General features: G+C 46.6%; 1 protein-coding gene across 1 annotated transcript in view; it reads right to left on the bottom strand.

The window, feature by feature from the left end:
• LOC119173840 (monocarboxylate transporter 10) overlaps positions 1–11788 on the bottom strand; it is a 233120-nt gene extending 221332 nt beyond the window's left edge. The window contains exon 1 of the mRNA XM_075895565.1: positions 9293–11788. Coding sequence (XP_075751680.1) covers positions 9293–9893 — 601 coding nt within the window. The 5' untranslated portion in view covers positions 9894–11788. The remainder of the gene's footprint in view (positions 1–9292) is intronic.
• Positions 11789–21808: the final 10020 nt, after the last annotated feature.

Raw genomic sequence — 21808 nt, 5'->3', positions numbered from 1 at the left:
TCATGAAAGCGAACACCCCCCACCCCCCTTATCTCCCACGGCTAGAACGTCCAATCAATCAATTCCCGCTGCCTAATGACCGCCAGCGTTCAGCGTATTATTCAGTGACAAGCAACACAGCGATATTGGAAATATTACGCTTGCTCTTGCACCAAAAAGCTCTAGGAAAAGAGTAGACGCTATATGAATGACGTTCGAGCAGGAAAAAACAAAAGCAAAAAGAATAAAAAAATAGCTTGACTGCCCAGGCTTCTTTAGTGCAGGTGGTATTTTCTAGAGTAAAAAGAAGAAGACGAGGAAGCTACCAACGCATAAACAAACAAACAAACGAACGAACTATAGAACACTCCATTATTTCGCGTCATCCTTCAGCTGCGGTCTTTGTGTCCATTATCCTCACGTCATCTTAGGCTAAACCTCGTGGCTCCCGATCCATGATCGGAAGATGATCGCCGCCCTATGAACGAAACGATGGCATTACGTAATGACGTTCATGGTGCGGTTAAAACTGGGACAATTTGATAGAAACAAGGCACCGTCAAACTTTGTCATGTAGCAATGTATAGGATTAACGAACGCTCTCTGGCAACAGCAGCAGGTTTCTCTGTTTTTTTTTTTTTGTTGTTTTTCTTCGTCATTATCGAGTGACCTCCATTGTGTATGCCGCAGTTTTCTCGAGAAGGCACATCACTCACTTCACTAAGTAGGCAGTTCTTCTTTACCCCCTCCACTTTTTTTGTCTTTTTGAGTATGTTGCTGTCGATCTTCATCCATCTCCTCTTTATTTCTGTCTTTTTTTTAGAGGCAGACAGCTCTGCTGGCATTCTGCGGATTACGCGGTGCTCCAGTAGCCATTAAAATAGCAGCGCTCGGGGTGGACAGCATTGACAGGAGCGCCTAAGAGGCCTCCCATGGTGGCCTCGTACGTCACTGTAAGGTAAGAATTCTTTGTATGTCAATACAATGTTTGTCTGCATCTTCGATGGACATTACAGAAAAATAAGAGTACTCTAAGGACACCCAATGGATCCTACACTATTTCTTGCATCACAAGACATCTTTGAGGCTTTTGTACGGCGCTGCGATACCCGGTATACTTGCATGCACATGTCGTACATGCTTTAGTTTATCAGTGACACAAAGCTCTTTTCCGAAGCCAGCCAAGCTATGGCTGCACTGTGTCTGGCATAGAGAATATGACTGTAGTAAAATTATATATTGTAACTATTCACTATATTGTGCGAGTAAGGAGATTTACATTGATAGATCCAGGAGTTTCTCGTGCGCATGCCGCATACTTTTCTATGAAACGGCAATTTTGGAATGAAATACTGTAGCAGATAAGAATCACGTTGTTTCAAAAGTACAAAATTGACGTGATGTTCATTTGCCTTGAATGTTGTCTTTTTTTTTTGCCTTTGAGGCAAAATCGCTCACGTCATTCTTTCGTATTGGCAAGATTATGTGCCTTTATGTTTTCCTTTATGCCATATTTCTCGAACCAAGAATCCTAAAATAGTTCAGTGAATAAGTTTGCCAAAATTTTTGTTATACGTGCATTTCGTTCACGAACGTGAACCACCAGAACTTAGTCTTATGCAGCTTCATTGCGAAAATTGCCTTTCATAACGCGAAAGCACTTAGCTGCCTTGTCACTGAAGCCAACTTGACGCTCGGCCTCCGAAAATTCGGATGCAGCTAGTGGCTGCAAACGCAGACGGCTGCTTCTTGAGCGTCCTGTGCGCAAACCTACGTAATTTAACCTGTTTAATATGTGTGATCTGCATGCAATCTTATCTGCATCAATATGTCAGGTTGGCACGATTCGTTTATTAGATGCGAAGCAGCTCTTGCTAGCCCATGTAACGCTGTCCCTCCGTCCGCACCACGCTTCCCTGGCCGCAAGTGTTGGGGTGGTGCCAAATAGGTTGCGATTTCCCTCGCAGTGCGTGCGCGTTGACGTCACTTCTTTCCTAGCCTGTCGCCGCTTGCCATCTCTCTCACTTCAGCCTCTCCACCGCTCGCAACATTCGAGCGCACATCGAGCGAACAGTCTTCATCTGCGATGCAACTTACACGAAACCCAAACCACCTCGCGTGTATTTGCTTTTCGAACGAACATTTACTCAAGTAAACGCTACACCGAGTTTTTTGCTTCGGACCATTCTTCCAGTACTTCCGTCGACGCCCGTTCCAACCGGGTCGACGCCGTGCGCGCCGCTGCTGCTTCGCATCCCTTCAGGATTCCCTTCGGGGAGATGGTCCATAATTTTATGAGGATAGAAAGACGTGAACGGCGATGCCGTAGCTGGTGGCATTCGACGTTGTGATTAACAACAATGTTAAGGTGGGTAAACTTATACTTCGCTTTGTAAACAAAGCGAAGCATAAAAGTACACTATAGCGTTATTTTGATTGATATGTGGCGTCTAACGTCCCAAAACCACCAAATGATTATGAGAGACGCAGTAGTGGAGGGCTCCGGAACTTTCGACCACCTGAGGTTAATTACCGTGCACACAAATCTGAGAACAAGGGCCTACATCATTTTTACCTTCATCGAAAATGCAGCGGCGCCACAGCCGGGATTTGATCCCGCGACCTGTTGATCAGCAGCCGAGTATACCTTAGCCACTAGACCACCGCGGCAGGGTATAGTGTTATCTTATGCGACAGCCTTGCACTTCACTTCATTATATGACTTGATTTTAACTGTAAGTTAACAAAAACACAAAACATTCCGTTTGGGCTCAGTAAATATGATGCTTCGCAAGGCCTATTGCGGGATGTGAGTGGAGGCGGCAACAAGGATACAGCATCCCTTTAACGACATGAATATTGTGCGAGTGGTGACCTGAGAGCAGCCACCATTGCTAAATCAGGCACACATAACACCGATGAGTGAAGCGAACGAACACGTGTGTATAGGCAGCGCGCCTGCGAGATGAAACTTATGATTGCGCGTGCACATTGTATGTGAATGATAAGCGTTTTGACGATCGTAGTTACGTACAGGCGAGAACAAAGTGCGTGTTTCATGGCCGTCTTCAGAGACACTATGCCACGGAGGATATAAAAGCGATTGACAAATGGAAAGCAATGCTCTCCGATCTATCGCAATGTGCGTACCTTACGCGAATCATTTCCTCGTGTCTTTCTACAACATAAGTTAGAGGGACACTAAAGTCAAATAACAATTTGTGTCAGTGTGAATGCTCAATGTATGGCAACGTCTAAAACGACAATATTAACAACAGCAGTGCCCTACTTACCGAGAAATTATTGCAAATGCACGAACACTTGCACCATGAGTAAGACATTCACAGAATGATCCCGATGACGCCAGAGTAATTGTCTACAATTAAATACTAGTAATCGAACTAGCTGCACTAAATAAAGAACCTTCTGAACGTAAAGAGACGTATAACGTTGCTTGATCATTTCAGCTTGATTGACGAAAAAAACAAACAAAAACGACCGGACGTTCCTATGGGGAATGGCGTAAGTTGTTCATAAGTTCAATTGGCGCCTGGGTAAACTGGACAAGTCATGTCATCTAGCGAAACCAAGCTAAACCAATTACGCATGCCATCTCGGAGGCCATGGCATAAAATTGTTCAATGGCCGTTGTTGCTCCTGTGGCTCCCGCTACTTTGGCCCTGCTTCTTCAGACTAGTGTCGGCGGCCGCGCAGTAAAGCCGGGCAACGTTGTGCCCGGCAACAGTGACGTCATTGTTTCCACTTCGAGGCGGGTTATTCTAAATGTGATAACGCTATGCGGAGAACTAAAACGTGATTTTATTTCAAAGTACGTATTTTCTTGGCACAGAAGTAGCCCTACGAGGTTTCAAGACCGCCATTTCATCAGCACGTAGTGAGGATTCTTTTTTCGGGGGTTGGGCAAGGCCTAATTGTTCGAAAAAAGAAAAGTGTTTTCGTGGCCAATAGAAAGAAAGTTTCGGGGCAATATGAAAGGTGTTAAATTATTAGAATAAATGGAAAACAAACTCTAATGCAGAACAAGAAGCGAGTTAGTCAGCGATGGAAAGCAAATTTTGACACTGCAGTAAAGCTAGTGCGTGTGCACCAGAAAGAATGTTTTCCTACCAAATAATCTCTACCAAAAAGTAAAGTACTATACGGAGTCAGTAACCGAAAAACAAGTGAAAAAAAAGGGAGAGGGGTTGCAAGGAAACTGGTCGTCCACTTACGCATCTGCGGCAAAAGAAAAGATATATCTAACATTTCCCTTGTCGAACTTCTCACACTCTCTCTTGACAACAGGGCAGCGAGCTGTTGTTAATTTCGACCAAACGCTTATTTTTAACATGCACCTAAATATAAGCACACGGGCCTCAAGAATTTTCCCCTCAATCAAAATGTGAAAGCCACGGCCGGTATTCGATCCCGCAACCTTCCTGTCAGTAGTCAAGATCTGTAACGAGTAGGTATACCCGTTGGGTAATACACTTTAATGCGTACGCCCACACTGGATAGCTGCTTAACCGGAGTGTTGAAGTCCGTAACGATGCGATGTATTTTGCTCCTGTGCGTGCAATTCTCGCTGCATTTTGTTATTCCTTGACCCGGCTGAAAAAGAGAACGGATTGCCGAGCTCACTGTCAGCGACTGGAACATTCGTTGCCGTCGTGCGCAGTACAATAGGCTAAGGTGACACGAGCATCTGTTGCATTTTTTCCCCTTTGTTCAATAAGCTGTGCTAAACATTATTCGGATATACGCGGCAAAAACAAAAAGGAAGCAGTTAAGAAAACAGCTAGAAAGGCGTGTAGAATTGAGAACAAATGAGAAATTGCTTGAGAAAAAAAGTACGAGAAAAACAAAGAATGAACCATACTATCATTTGATGAAATAAAAGAAGAAATACGTTGAATAAAATTGATGAGGAAAAGAATAAGAGAACGGAAGAAGAAGGAATGCACGTACTAAAAAGACTGAAAGAGCAACCAACTAAAGTGAAAAAATCCGCGGATTTCCACGAAGTGAATGGCGACGAGTGGGCAGAGCTATAGGTCCCCAGGTGCATTATGCATATGTTGAAGTCGCTGACCATTATGAAGCACAGACAGGTTGAGAGGCGGACGGACGGATGGATAGACGGTGCAGGTAGATTTTTCGCAGCTGTGTTGCAAGTATTGCGATACGAGTGTAGATGCCGGTACATCGATGGACGCCGTACAAAGCTATAGCCCCTAATCAAATAGCTTCGCCCCTAATAAGCACGAAATAAAGGCAAAGAGGGAGAGAGGCACACACAAGAGGCGCAGTGTTTGTCTTCTCGCTTCGTTTGTTTCGGGTTGTTCGCTATAACAACGACGAAAACCAGGAGGCGGTGAATATATGAATGAAAGGAAAAAGATATTATATACAAGATAAATGCATGAGCGTACACAGACATTAAATTTGCATGAAGAAATAACTCGTTAGACAAAAAGGGAAAGAAATAATTATGTCACGTAATAGAAACCACGGAGCTCTCTCAATAACAACGTTCGTGCCCCATATCCAAAAAGATACAGAGACAGAGGGAGAAAAGAATCTGTTGAAGGCACTGTTTATTTACCCTGTGCAATAAGAGCCGCGTTTCTATTAACCCGATGCTACTACCACGTCCTCCGTACACTGGATAATGGGTAAACGTCAGTGTTTATACTACCAAACATAACAAAACGTGCCACCGCTAGACGTCACGCTTGTTCAAATCACTGGCTTGTTTACACCAGCGATAGCGCGGCAATGTTTTTTTGTTCCGGCATTGATTTCACGTCCAGCGTGTTCCGGCATTGATTTCACGTGTCCAGCGTGTTTGTGCTGCGTGAGCTCACACAGATTATATGTCGAAGTGTGTTGCCGGCGGGATGCGCTAAACATAATAACAAATGGCTTGGGTCAAATGCCTCCAGAAAATTCCAACCACCTGGAATTTTCTAACGTGCACTTAAATCTAAGTACACGGTCCTTAACCATTTCGGCCTCCAACAAAAACGCCATGGCATTTTTGGTGCTGGCTTGCGCGGTATAGGCGCTGCACAGTCACAACGAAAGCTAGAAAAGTAGCCTTTCAGAGCAGATGCTGATGACCTCAGATGTATGGCACTCGCCCACAGATGGGGGTTGGGCCAAGAACCGGGCGGCAGGATACTTAAATGAAACTAAATTGAAATTAAAGCCATTTTAAAAAATTAGTTTAGAGATAATACTACCAGTAAACATAAATGTTTGCTGAGCAAGTGATCAAACCATCTCTTGTTTTTGACAGACATCGCTACAAATTATAAACTAAGGATCTGAAAAGGTTATGGTTCACTATCACGGTAATCTTTTAGTTGCGTTGATGTAATCAAACACAGTGGATCCCTGTGGCAGTAACCACATTAAGTGCCGCTAAGTGATAAAAGTACTGGTAGTTTTACTTGTACTCCTAGCTTTTGTAAGGGGGCTACTAAAAATCTTTTTCTTGAGTAACGATGACAGAAGAAAAAGAAATGTCCAATTGTTTCAATTTCGTTGCAAAAAATGCACAGCGGTGACGCCTTGAGTCGAGCTTTGTTAAGGTAATAATCTAGTTGTGGAACTGCACAGCGCAATCTGGTATAAGTGACCATTAACTGGCGAGATACACACCACTGTTTATTCCAGCAACACCTCAAATGCTCGAAATCTTTAAATTTATCCAAATTACCTAGTCTACATCGCATACAAGCATTTCGGAACGTTAGCGCTGTCACGTAAGCCGTATCTCGCAAAAGTGGGATGGTGGGCCCACTCAAGGATACTGCTGCTAAAGAGTCCGCCATTTCGTTCAAATATAATTCGCGGTGGCCCGGTACCCATAGAAAATGCAGTTTTTTTTACGTTTTTCGGTACATAATACCGAATCGTATTCATCAGCTCTGCATTCGCTGCCGCAGAAAGTGCATTATTTTTTCAAAACACTCATTGGGTAACTACTGCAAGCACACTTGCTTGGTACCCACTAGGGCATTAACAATAAACTTTTGGTTAATAGGCCGGCATTCGCTATGCTATTTTTCGTCATTCTACTGAGAAGCGTGGTATTCGCTGAACACTTGCAAGGAATGTTGTGCCAATTGTCCGTGCAGTGGCTGACGACGATGAGGAAGTATGGCTGAAGTGGCTATGTGCCACAGTTAATAGGGGAACAAAAACAAGCATTTGTGATGATTTGAAGCATTGGACGGCCCACTCGTTCACTAGACAATCACTAGACAACCGTGGTGGGCGCGCTCAAGTTATTACGCGCAGTAAAATAAAACTATATTTTTTAATATCATATCTAGAAACCAAATGAGCAGCGAAACGTCATCGGTCATTCGTGCGGTACACACGACATTCAATGCATATTACGAAATGAAAGCGCTATGTACTTCGTTATAGCTGGCTCAACATTTTATTTCGCATATATATATATATATATATATATATATATATATATATATATATATATATATATATATATATATATATATATATATATATATATATAGAGAGAGAGAGAGAGAGAGAGAGAGAGAGAGAGAGAGAGAGCGAATAAGTAATATCAATTTTGTAAGTAGCTGAATATGTCCAGAGAATACTGTAGAACACTGCGATGTAAAGAGAGCGAAAACATCGTCAAAGCGTTAGGCTACGACAAAAACATAACCATGTTCGCATGATGGACCCTAAATACGAGAAATTCACGAGAAATGTATACGAGAATATATATACGACCCTAAATACGAGAAATATATACGAGAAATTCAGGAGCACTGTATTATTTTTACTTCTCATGCCTTTAGTTATTACCTCGCTAAATAGCGGGCCGCGGTGGTCTAGTGGCTGAGGCACTCGGCTGCTGATCCGTGGGTCTATAGCGGGATAAAATCCGGGCTGCGACGGCTGCATTTTCGATGGCGGAAATGCTGTAGGCCCGTGTGCTCGGGTTTAGGTGCACGTTAAAGAACCACAGCTGGTAAAAAGATGCACCTACAGCATCTCTCGAGCCATATGGTAAACCAATATCAATCAATCAATCAACCTCGCTAAACGTGTGGACATAATGAGTGCAAAATGTATACGAGTTTCCCTTTTCTTTATTTTCACTACCCCTGTTTTATTTCTAGCACTTCAAACAATTGTGGCTGCAAGTTCGAAGCAGTATGTTGGTGCCCAATTAGTAGAGTTCCGCCATCTGCGCTGCACCCATCACCATAAATAGTGGTGGCGTGCCGCTCCGCTTGTAAGTTCTCTGCAAACCGGACCATGCACTTTGTTTATAGCAGCACGTTTATGGACCCCGTATAACTACGTCGTAAAAATTGGTTCTAGGCGATTATGTGTGTTAGCAGGTATGCACGCACCCTCAGTCTGATGACTCGAAACACTGCATCCATTTAGTTGTGGCAAGTTTTACTCCTATAAGAAAGTCCAGAAGGCAAGGAGGGTTAAGACATATATGCGATGAAAATATAAGTTGCAGTTTTATCGCCCAGGAGGGAAGTTTATTGCCGACTTCCAAATGGGGTCTTCCGGTGCAATGACCGGCATCCGGATATAAAGCTTAGCTCAAGCGGTACTGCTCAAACCTCGGACGGACGCTGCACCATACCGACGTGAAGGAGATGCGAAACGCTCATATAATGGTTGTTATATGACAGTACGTTGATCGCTCACTCGAAGAAACACCAAAGTACAAAATACTTGAAGAAAGTTTACCATGTGATGATGAAGTAGAAGTTTTAGTGGAATTTTATGATAGGTGGATGTGCGTTATAGATTTCCGTTTTCCCGGTGAATCACCTGCTGGAATTTAAGTGTTCAAGAAGATTCTACAAAAAAAGCAGCTATACGACGGCCCTTTGTTACACTACGACATCGTATGCATGCAGAGTTTAAAGTGGCATGTGACGTTTATCGATACTTAGCTGATGTTGAAGTAGACCTGTAAGTGCAATCAGGACCTTAGGGTCTTCTGGAACATGATTTCAGGCTGCAGCCTTTCATGCATGTCATCCAAATACATGTATTCCTGTCCTCTCATCTACAGTCGGTTTGGGGCACTTGTAGTAACGAGAGGTAAGCGCAGTAAGTACTGAAAAACAAATAGCAACAATATAAAAGAAACGTGGCACATTGACTCGCTTTTGTACCAGTTAAGCATTAGTCGAACCAGTTGCGATAAAGGCAAAGGGCAGTAGCGACTCGCACGCATATTTTGAATGGGCTCTGCGAAGGCGTTGGAAAGGTTGCGCAAAATGGCGTGATTTACCTGAAGCCATGGGAGACGTGCCGTATCGTCGTGTAATAGGTCCGATCAGCAGTCCGCAGCCACCCTGCAGGCCTCCCAGAAGGAACTGTACAAGGAACGCACACAGACATATCCACCAGCCCCAGCCACCCTCGGGGTAATAGTGCTGAGTAATCGTGGCGATCACGCGCTCATCCATGGCGAGCGAGACGGCTGTCTGCTGGCGGCCCATCGGCACCGGACACCGTTCGTCGTCCGCCTGAGTCCACACCTGGCCGTTGGGCCCAACGAGAACCGAGACGCTGCGGGCGCGACGAAGTCTATGAGTCCTCAATGACGCGTCGCCGCGGCGTCCTCTGTGGTAGGGACACGACAGACGGTGACCGTCGGGACATAGCGTATCATCATCGTTCTCTTCTATGGACAATCTCGCCGACACCGGAGGCACTACGAGAGACTTGGAGCGCGTCTTCTCGCCGAGCAGCGGCTGGCTGCAGAAGTGCCGGCGATCGTGGTGCGGAGACAGGAAGTCCGGTGAAGACGTCAGGATACTACGGTCAGTGGATCCAGCGCTGCTGTTGCGGCACAGTTCCTCCCTGATGACGTCGCTGTCGGTAGCCATTACAGATGTGCGTGAATTTCAGGACCGTCTCGGTTACAATTCCTAAGGGCAGGCACGACAGACAAAACTCGTTTCATTGCTGAAAATTTCGATGTTTACGGGTTTATGGGGTTTTAACACAGCTTCGCTAGCATTGAAGCGTAACTCATATGGTTACCAGACAGAAAGACACTGTATATGTGCCTTCTAGTATCATATGAATCAGCCATATTAAGCTTGTAGAACAACAGCCACAAGGAAATATCAATGTTTTAAGGTATGAGTTACTTGAAGAATTTTTCGCAGAATAGGCTACCTTATTTCAACACGAGCACTCACAGCGGAATATTCGGCTAATTCATAATTCGCTGTGTCGGAATATGCAAACTTTCAAGAAACTGTTTATGCTAATCCGGTAACACAGAGATGTCAATACTTTTAGAGGTGGGGTTGACACTTTACGTACACATAAAGCACTGGCTGGGCTATCCTAAGATATAAGGGGTCAACAGTGGAATCTAAGGTTGTATACTATAAATTCGTGAGTACATACATGTTCTGTGATTCGCACATGGACGGATGGACGCATAAGCGAATACGATGTCTTTCTGAGCAACTTATATGAAGAAGACGTCGTTGTAGAACCGAGGTCCCGGCGGGTCGAATTTTTAGTTGAACCTTCAACGAAGTTGATGTCTGAAATCAAAGCTTCACATATCACAGCACTTGCATGCGACACAAGTGCATACGTTACGAAACAACACATCCGGCTGGTCAATGGTGCTGGCGAGCGGGACTTCAATTGCGAAGGCGTGGACACAATCGCGAAATCCACCGTGCCATACTCCACACTTGGCTGGCGAAGCACAAACAACACCGCGTAGACGTCATCGGGGCGGGCGGCAAGACAGCTCAGACAGCGAGGAAACCTCTATGGACAATGACAGCGCTGGTAGTAGCTTCCAGAGTGTGGCATGAGGCTCGCACGAGGCGACAACTGCGGTGAACAGCGACACCAGCTTCCACATCGTTTCCTCGTGGAAGGACAGAGTGTGGGCGAAAGCAGGAAATATGACGGCGCATCTATGCATATGACCGCCGAGCCATGAGCCTTGCACACGAGACACAAACACGGCAGCGGCCACATCGAGGTCTCATACATTGGATAACCCGTGTCGACTGCGGACAACATCGACCGCATCGCTTTCGACGGGGTCTCTACAAGCACAATCGCGGACGTTGTGAGGGCTCACACAAACGCACAAACAGCGATGGATGGCGATCCACAATCGCAAAGCGGCTTCTTTCGCGCTCACGCACACACACAGAGGAGTAGACGTTGGGAAAGCAGTCGAGGTATTCCGTTGGTGAGTCCCGGACACGAGGCCTGAGAATTATGCAGATGGCTCGGTCCGTATCGCGGGGTTCTTGCGACACCGGCGGAATAAAAGAAGCAATGCTCGACCCGCCACGTGGGAACAACTGCAGCAGCAAGAACACAGAGGCGGTCGTCTCGCGAGCGAAAACATCACACGTGAGGAAGTGGTTGGATGCGCTACAAGCTTCCCGCGCAGGCGATACGGATGCGAGCAAGTAGCCTGTCGGCAGTGAGACGCCCTGTCAGTGGGCTCGGCGCTCAGCTGCCTCAACTGCCCTGTCTTCATAAGTCGTCGTTCTTATCGGCGTCGTTCATCGCTGCTCCCGAGCAAAGCACAAACGAGATCAGCTTTAGGTGATCTCACGCGAGAGGCGAAGAGGTACTCACTGTTTTCTCCCTCGGGGGAGACAACGAAGAGAGGGCGGCTGCGGGGCTCGGCCCCCTTGGCCCGATTGACGCGTGACCGAGGGCTGACCGGGCGGCTGTCGGGAGGCGCGTGACAAACTCGACAAGCACCCGGAGGGAGGCCGTACAGGAACGGTGGCGGTGACGCCACGCAGCCCGCGTGGAAAGGCATGGGTGCCGCGCCTCGAGGCATTCCCTGCCGGCTACGTTTTTCTTTCTCTCGCTCTAGCGCAATTAACGCATCGCACGCAGTACACGCGTGTGCAGGTTGGACGCTGGGATGTCGGTCGCCGGAGAGGAACACGCCGAGTCTTCTCTCAGCGGCGGTTAGGCAGCGATAAAACAATAAAGTGACCAAAAAAGGTGGGGGGAGGGGGGGGGATGACGTCCTCGCGTGGCCCGAACGAGTCCTCGGAGCGCGCCATTGGACGCACCGAGCGTTGATTGCAGCGGCCGGGGCGGTCTGGGAGGCGGTGGCCACGTGGAGGCCGCAGTGTATGTAAGCTTTGGGATCAACGGCAGCACACGCCACGAGCATGACAATCGCGCGCGCGTTCCGTTTGCGTTTGGACGCTCGGTGCAAGGTTCGGACGTGTTTTCCTGCTTAGCGACCGACCCAGAGCCGACGCAAGCCAGCAGGGAGCCGGATCGTGATGAACATCGCTACATCCACGAACCGCGATGCACTCCTGTTTTGTTTCCCATTTCTTTTATTTCTGACCAGTTGTGCAGTGCTGCCGTGCTTCTGTTGTCTGGCGAGCGTTGCGATACCATATAGGAGTAACTCGGTCATGGCCTTTTGCGAACCTTGACTGTCACGACCTCTGCAGTCCCTTCGGAGTCAAAGGCAGAGTGGGATGTTACACGGGGCCGGCACACCAGTTTTTATTGGGAAATCAGGAAATGGTTGACATCCTGCCAGTAACTGTGCTAGCGAAGACGCGTTCACTTCGCCGAGATATATGGTAATTTGCATCCCACTCCGGCACGTCACAGAGCGTGTTGGGTGGTGTATGAACAGACATTCTTTGTGCGCGTGAAAAGTGGCTGAATGATTCATGAATGAAAGTGACGTAATACTTGATGAATGACGTGTATTTTTAGAAAGTTGGCACTGCGCAAGGTAGAGCTCGAAGTGATTTGTTATATCTGGCACTAGAAAACTGAGAGTAGAGAGAATGGTCGTGTGGGCCAGTCCATCTTTTTACGGTATTATAGCTTTTTTAGGCCATCAAATTGTGATTTTGTGTACTTCGATTTCCTTTCTTATCTGTGTATTTTTATGCGTACGTGGCACTTTTTCATTATTTAGTTGCACTTAGAAAAATACAATTTTTATTATGGTAATCAATCACGACTGATAAGGATATTTTTGAAGCCTTTTGGCTTGTAAGGCCAGTTTTTAGTACGCTTAACCGTGAGATCGATCGGGCTAGCGCTTTCGAGTTATTTGTCTACTTCTACTCCATGTTGCTCAAGTCTTTCTATTCTTTTTTTTTCTTTAAACGTACATGAGGTATCTTTGCCTCTCCTTTTATGCTACGTTCTCGGAAACTGTGCAAAGAAAATGGCGGTCTTAAAATTTCAAACATGCCCTCTATACTCTTGAAGACATGCATCCCCATATGACGTGCCGTATTATTAAATGTTCTCCGGAAATTCATCATTAAATGTTCTCGGGATATGTAATGGAGATATCTGTGTATCGTCTTGAGGGGTGATGGTTCTTCTGCAGCGCGTCAGCATTGTTCTTGTACGCGTCATTCTACGAGTTCGCTTCACAGGCGTTGCAACACAAACTAAACGGGCCTTGCGAAGACCGCTGTAATATATTTTTGTTTCTCGAAGCACGCTTAACCTTCACACGTACCGCAGAAATTAGAGTTAACTATTAAATCGAATCTTTGACCGCGAGCGATAATGTTATGTCATGGCGTCATACGGAGACGTCATCCCGCGGTGACGATTTCTTTGCGTCACACGTGTCGAGGACGCCTTCGGCATCGGTCGTTCTTAGCTTTTGATCACGGTGACAGTAATAATATCTGCGGGTTTACGCCCCACAGTCACGATATGATTGTGAGAGACGACGTAGTGGGGAGGGGCTCCGGAAATTATGACGACATGGTGCTCTTTAACGCCAACTGACATCGGACGGTGCGCGGGCCCGTAGCACTTCGCCTCCATCTAAGTGCGGCCGCCACAGCCGGGATCGAACCTACGACCTTAGGTTCAGCAGCTGAGTACCGTAACACCACATCGGCGGGCGGTCTTTAATGAGGGCGTTAAGACTGACTTCTTGCACCACAAATGTTCAACGCCGGCTGTTGAGGAACTATCGCAACTTGCTGTAAAATGAGCTTCGTTGTGGTCGCAGTGCGAAAACTTCGTAGAATGTAGTGTTACGACCGGGGTTTGCAGGCACCGGAAGTCCGGAAGGAAGTTGTCGAGGCAGGAGGAAGAGTAACTTGAAGAGGGTTTATTTACATTATATACAAGGTGAGCTCCCGTACATGACGAGCTCTTTCTTACATGGCGAGCTCTCGAATCTGGCGTTCCTCTACATGGCGCTCCCTCGAATGAGCCGGGTGGCTCATTATAAAGGGTATGTGCTGCCCAGATCCCTAGATCAGGGAACACGTGCAGATGATACTGTCAAATCACATATCACACACAACTGGCGAGGGGGAGAGGAGCATGCACGACCCACGTGAACGTCCAATATTGAGCCGTGATCACTGCACTACAAGGTGGCGCCAGAGGGGCTCTTCCTCGTCGTGTGTTTGTCGCTAGTCGAGGGGTCTCAAGCTCCTGACAGAGTACTTCAAAGGGTCCGCCAAACTGCTCGCTTAATTAGCGGGCCGATTTGCGGCGGCTGCCATGATCTCTTCCAAGGAAGATGCTGTACTTGTCCTCTCTCGAACGGCTTACGGCGTCGTGGCGACACGACGTCTCACCCTCCGGCTAGGAAGGACAATGCTTGGCGGTCATAGGCAGCCGGCCGGTCGGCTACTTGTTTGAAGATCCAAAGAGCACCGCTCCCTCGTCAGCTCGGGCGCCAGTCACAATAGTAGGCAGTCTCGTTTCATCGTTTTTTCAGGGTTGAAAGCTGGTTGTAACAATTGTAATTGTGGAATATTTTTTTCTTCATTCAGAATAGCTTGGTAGGTAATATGTATATATAACTCATGATATTTGCAAGCTCGGAGTATATTTTGGTACGCCTCTATTTAATTTAGCTTCAGTTGTTGTTGTGCAGAACGTAGACGTGATTGTTTCTTTGTTGCCATCCATCCGTACCGCAGAACTCCTAAACTCTGGAACTCGGCGTATTTGTTCCGCAGACTTATTTATTTGTCTGAGGTGAACCGTCATAGAGAATATCTATTTGCACGTAACACTCCGTATCACTGTGAATAGCCGAGAGAGAGAGAGTCACAAAAATAAAAAGCAGGGAGGGTAACCAAGCTTTAACTCGGAGGCTACCCACACTTGTGGTAGGTGAAATGTGAATAGAAAGGAAAGAACGCAGAAGGAGGAAGAAGAGTAAAGAAGACATGGATGAACGGTTATCTTGAAACTACACTACACGAACTCGCGCTGTTAGTTCAGAGGCGCTTGTGAAGACCACTGATCCTCAAGAAGCACAAGAGAGCTTTCATGCATGACCTTCGGCATATTCGAGACCATAGACCACGGTCCCGAGATCTTTTTTCTGTCACTACTCTTGAATCCAAGTGACGGAGATTTCCTTCCATACCACGTCGTTGACTCTGGTATGATGGGCGGATGCATAGAATGTGTTCAAGCGTCTCCCCACACGCGCAAGTGTTCCACGCCGCACTGCTGGCCATTCCAATGAGACATGAATACGCACTCATAACTGTCACGCCCAACTGCATGCGACACAGCAATGTTGCATCATGTCATGAGAGCCCGGATGGAAAGCGAAGTTGCAATTTTGCGTCAATCTAACAAAGGCGCGTGTTGAAAAAACCATGCGCATTCCATTGCAGAAGCGTGATACGGCAAGCAAATGATTGCAGTCGGCGCGCAGCGTCCGTTTTCAAAAGGGATGTATGGGTATCCGCAGGTCTGGATCATGATCCGATCGTTCACCTTCACGTCCTCGTGGCTATTGCCAACAATTCCGCAATGACTCGGTAACCATCAAAATAGAACGTTACGTCCTTCTTCGAGCGCTTCGTGGTATGGTCGTGCCTTATTTCATACAATCATTGTTCGTGTGATCCATGCCGTAAAACTGATTTATTTATTTATTTGTGGGGTTTAACGTTCCAAAGCCACCATATGATTATGAGAGACACCGTAGTGGAGGGCTCCAGAAATTTCCCACACCTGGGGTCTTTTAACGTGCACCCAAATCTGAGCACTTGGGCCTATACAGCATTTTCGCCTCCATCTAAAATGCAGCCGCCGCAGCCGGGATTCAATCCCGTGTCCTGTGGGTCAGCAGCCGAGTTTTCTAGCCCCTGGACCACCATGACGGGGCCATACCGTAAAGCTAACGGTAGTGTTTGTAAAGTTAACCTTAAGTCGCAAAAGATAGCCCATTGACTAGGTCACTGCTGAAGAATGTACTTGACCGCACCTTGAAGCGCTGAAAGTTGCGCTGCTGTTGACGTCATGATGTGAGGAAAGAACCACTGCTTCGGTATATCTGCTGGAGTATGTGTTTCCGGCAATCAAATTCCCAGTTAATAGCATTCTTTCACTTGCGTTTTTCCTTTCATGCATCCTCGAATTTCCGCGCAGTTGCGAAGAACAATTGCGCGAAAGACCGCAGGCATGAAAGAAAGAAAACGCGAGTCAGGCGGGATTCAGGCGCATACTATCCAATGAAAACTTGATTGTCGGAAGCACACATGTAGAGTGTGAAGACGCGTGGTTAAGAATAATGTCTGGCGGTTAGATAATCAATTTGACCTGTATGTAAGCTCACAGATGGCCTTGCGTCACACGTGCCACCGGACTTATGAATAAAGAAGGCCTCAGCAATCATACGCGCGGTCTTATCTCTATGAGCCTTGACGACCCCTTGGTTTCATTTCATAAAGTATGACACATTATTTCATGCCCCATGCTTTCTCGTGCGAATTCCCTTCGCAATAGATTACCAACTTGCCCAACTCTCTGTTCTTCTTACACAAAACCGTTAGTCGTGAGAAGAGGACATTGATTGAGTGCAGAATGTGGCTCATGAACGTGAAGTTTCGATACTAGCAGATTTGAATATATACCTTTCAGTCATTAAAGAAAACAAAAATGAACCAGAAAACACAAGAAGCGACGCGTGGTCCGCGGGCGTTACATCACGAGCACCCTGAGCTTCGTCTAGGAGCTCGTGCTGCTTCTGAAGCAGGGTATGTGGCTGCGGCTTCCACCTTACATAAGTGTCCAACCCTGCAATTGCAAGGACATTTCAGGGTAACGGCTATAGTCACGCAGAACGCATCTGCACTTACACTTAGTTTTTCTTCTCGTTTCGTTGAGCCTTTGCACCTCCCATGTGTGCTCTCCTATTCGACTCGCTGTGGCCAGAGACGCCAGGATGGTCTCTAATTAGACGAGGCGCCATCGAGACCCAAAGTGAACCAGATGTGGCGGGGCTTGCAGAGCGTACACATAATTGCGCTCCAATTGGGCGAAGACTGACGATGCGCGGTAGGCGGCTCCCATGTCGTTTTGCGTCTCCCCTCCCCTCTAAACCACAGTTGAGTACACCTCGCTACCGTACTAGTCAACTCGAGCCGAGTCAAATGTCTGGCGGTCGCCGATGGACAATTAGATAGGAGCGTGAGTCGGAGCACCCACACGTCTGTGTATAGGTATAGGTGTCCGCGAGGAGTTATGCAAACGCGTTGGGTGCGCTTCCAACAAGGCGCAAAAAGGAAGCGGCTGCCATATATGAGTGTATATCTATAGCCCCGCGGGAAAGTGCTGTAATGGCGTCTCGAAGATGAGAAACGAAACGGGAAATGCGACACCGTCTATAGTGGACAGACGCACATTCGCATTCAGCCGTACACATTTCGGTGTCGAGTGCGCGTAATTGCGGATCATTCGCCGCTCTGCTCGTTAAGCGGTGCCTCAAAGTATACGAATGCACTTGTAACGTCTCGTCTCTTACGCTTCTCGCAGTAGCACCCGCTCCAAATGGGCATGGTTACGTCACGTTATTTGGGTCGCGAGACTCCCTTCGTAATCTGTGAGGTGGCTGCGAGCCCCCCCCCCCCCTTTTTTTTTTTTTTTGCTGGTATGCGCATGTGGCGCCAACAACGCGTGTATAAACAGATGAAGTAAAAATGTGCGCATGCTATGGATGTAGATACGCGGGAACAGGTTCGGGTAGGGTGCCTCGATGAGGAGCAGGTTCTGAAATTTTCGACACTCCAAGAAGTGTTCGATCGTTTCTGCTTCGTTACACAAGATGCATAGGGCTGATTAAACGAATCCAGGCCTTTGTAAGTAGAAATTTAATGCCGATATTCTGCATCGCAATTTTGTTACTGTAACTTCCAATTGTCTTGTGCTGCACCATGCATGAGCTATTCCACGGATACCCAAGGTGCTGGAAACTTGTGTCGCTAAGTACAGAAGATTTAGTATGTTCCTCATGCAGACAATAACTTCTGAATCGTGTGAACATGTTATTGAGGGATGGTTTTAAAATATTTAGGAACAGTCCTTTAACAGATTCTGCCGCTAATGTGTCTGCTGCTTCATTTAACTGTAATTCTGTGTGGCCTGGTACCCAAACCAGGCGGGCGTTCCGCACATGATTTGGCATATACGAAGTAAGTTCTGCAAGACACCTGGACAAGTGAGATGCCACTAGCTAAGTGCACATGGACAAGGAATCTGTTGACACAACTACTGAAGAAATGTGTGATGGGAGTTTACGCAGTGCGAGAATAATTGTCATTATATGCCTAGAATATTATTGTGAGAATCCCGGGTGATTGAAATTAACGGAGCCCCCCACTACAGTAAAGTGTGGGATTGGGCTAGTTGGTAATGCATTATTGAACTTTTCAGCGCAAAAGCTTACGACAAGTAACACAAGAGATGAGGACGAGCGCAGTCTTTCAACTAAATTTATTACTACTATGACGCACATATACCTGTTACAATAAAGACGATAATATCACTTGCTTAAGCAGTAACCAGAAAAAAAAACACACTAACAATAAACGCAAAACCAAGAGTCAAAAGAAACTGCAAGAAACCACGTGCTCACCCCGAACCGTCACGTGCCGAATTTAAAAACGCCAATTATTTTTCAGATAACGCTATTGATGGTTTGCTGATGCAGCTGCATCGAGCGATTGCTGCAGCTTCGACTGCAAGTCTTGTGCCTTCGTCTTGTGCCCCACACTATGGTGTCTTTCATAATCATATCGTGGTTTTGGGACGTTGAACCCCACATATTAATCGTCTTTATTTAGGAATCTTTAGACCTGCGCGAGATAATAATTGCTGCTTTTAAAGCATTATTGGGGCAAGTGACACTGAGTGACCGAATGGGGTTATAAACTGGTTTCCCTAACTTAATCGGCCGTATACTCACGTAATTACGACGGTGTCTTGCATCTGTTCTTTTTCGTTGATCGAGCATTTTTGTGACCTGCTTCTCAAGCTACTTTAACATTTTAAGGACTCTTGGAGAAAGAGTGGGACGTTACCCTTAAGCAGGTCAGTGTGCTTGCACCTACGTGCGTTGAAATAGTTCTCGAGAAAAAAAAAAAGGACGAAGGACTTGGTGAATTACTGAAAACATTTTATGCATGTGTTGCACACTGAAGGAGAGAAAAAAGCACTGTTGCAGATGAGCCGTAATCTGACGTAGTTGGTCCATGATTCCCATAAACCTGAGCCAAAATATACGCTACAGTAAAGACACGAAAGCACAAATGACGGTTGTCGAAGAACTGCGCATTGTTTCAGCCAAACTGTCTCCAAGGAGCCCTTGTAGAGCATGCTTTAAACTATAATATTAACAAACAGTGTTGGGAAGATACGCATCACTTATTTCACCAGGCTTGTAAAACCTCCTCTCTTTTTCTGCAGTAAAGTTTCCATGGACCGCATTAAATTTTTTATGTATGTATGTATGTATGTATGTATGTATGTATGTATGTATGTATGTATGTATGTATGTATGTATGTATGTATGTATGTATGTATGTATGTATGTATGTATGTATGTATGCATGTATGTATGTATGTATGTATGTATGTATTATGTATGTGTGTATGTCCGACCTTTTAGATGCGAAGTAGCTCTTTGACTCGCCTGCGTAACGCTGTTCTTCCGTGCGCCCTTACGAATGTGCTCCCCTCGCCGCAGGTGTTAGAGCGGTGCCAAGTAGGTCATGCGGCAGCTGCGCGTTGACGTCGCGCTCCACTCACAGTGCATGCTGACGTCACTCTCTCCCTCACCTGCCGCAAGCTCGCCGCGGCAACCGCAGCTACCACCTCGTCCGTTCTCCCGCAATATCTGTCGACCACCGCTCGCTACACCGCCGACTCGTCGGTTCACGCGCAATAAACTTGACGCGTCAGCCATTGCAAAAAATACGCCAGCCATCGCTTCAAATAGATCTTCAAGCGCTCACCACAGCACCGCGTTCGCGCCGTTCAACCCGTGTCGCCACCCGTGCGCAAAGCTTCTGCTTCTTAACCCATCAGGGTTCCTTTTGGGAATATGGAGGGAATTTTTCGTAGTAGAGAGAGTGACGAATTCTTGACGCAGTTGTCCCTATATAGCCGCATGCAAATATATATATATATATATATATATATATATATATATATATATATATATATATATATATATATATATATATATATATATATATATATATATATATATATATATATATATATATATATATATATATATATATATATTATGAGACCACGTCCGGTACGGCAGCAACCAGCTTCTCTTTTTTTTAATCCAGACGCACGAGCCAGAGAGCCAGCCCGTGTGACATACGATGATGATCACTACAATGGTTTGGTCATACAGATGAAGATGAAGTACATAGTCAGCGCTCACACTATTTTCCCCCCTTCGCGAAAGAGGGCAGCAAGTTAGAAAGGGTTGGGACGCCGAATATATCGTTTCAGCCGAGAGACGTGGGCGATCTCGGTGTGGCGGCGACGACGATCAGAAGCCGCGTTGACAGGAGCAACGCGATAGTTGACTTCAGATGTTCGATGCAGGATGGTGTATGGACCGAGATATCGGTGAAGGAATTTTTCGCAGAGCCCAGGTACACGAACAGGTGTCCACAAAAGGACTTCGTCGCCTGGGCGGAACACAACAACTCGACGCTTCACATCAAGGTCGATATTTCTCTTGTCCTGAATGGTAGCAGTGTGTGCGCGGGCGATTTCACGGCAGCGGGCGACGCGAGCGGCGAACTTTTCCGGGAGAGATGAAGATGGATTGGAAGATGTGGACAAAAAGGTGGTGTCCAGAACAAAAGTCGGTACACGGCCATACACGAGAAAAAAGGGCTGAAATTCGTTGTACGCTGTATGACAGTGTTATATGCGAACGTGACAAAAGTAAGTATTGTGTCCCAGTTTTTGTGATCTGGTTGCACGTACATAGAGATCATGTCGGACAAAGTTCGGTGAAAACGCTCAGTCAGACCATTAGTTTCTGGGTGATACGCTGATGTGATCTTGTGGATGGTGTTAGAGGCCTGTAAGACTTCAGCAAGGACATGTGAAAGAAATGTCTTGCCACTGTCACTAAGGAGCACACGCGGTGCGCCATGTCGTAAAATAATGGCGCGAAGGAAAAAAAATCGGCTACTTCAGAGGTAGCACCAGATGAAAGAGCTGCCGTCTCCGCGCAGCGAGTAAGGTGGTCTACGGGAGTAACAATCCAACGGTGACCGGCTGGCGTAAGCGGAAGAGGTCCGTATAAGTCTATGCCCACAAATTCGAAGGGAGTGGACGGGCACGGCAGTGGTTGCAATGGCCCCGCGGGAAGAGACGTGGTACGTTTTCGGTGCTGGCATGACGCGCAGGAAGCGACGTACTTGGCGACAGAAGTGGAGAGGCCAGGTCAAAAGCAGCGAGTCCTGAGGCGGTCGTAGGTCTTGTGGAACCC

Source organism: Rhipicephalus microplus, chromosome 5 (genome assembly GCF_043290135.1).
Source record: "Rhipicephalus microplus isolate Deutch F79 chromosome 5, USDA_Rmic, whole genome shotgun sequence".
Lineage (NCBI taxonomy): Eukaryota > Metazoa > Arthropoda > Arachnida > Ixodida > Ixodidae > Rhipicephalus > Rhipicephalus microplus.
The sequence above is the reverse complement of the archived record's forward strand: the minus strand, read 5'-3'. Positions and strand labels throughout refer to the sequence as shown.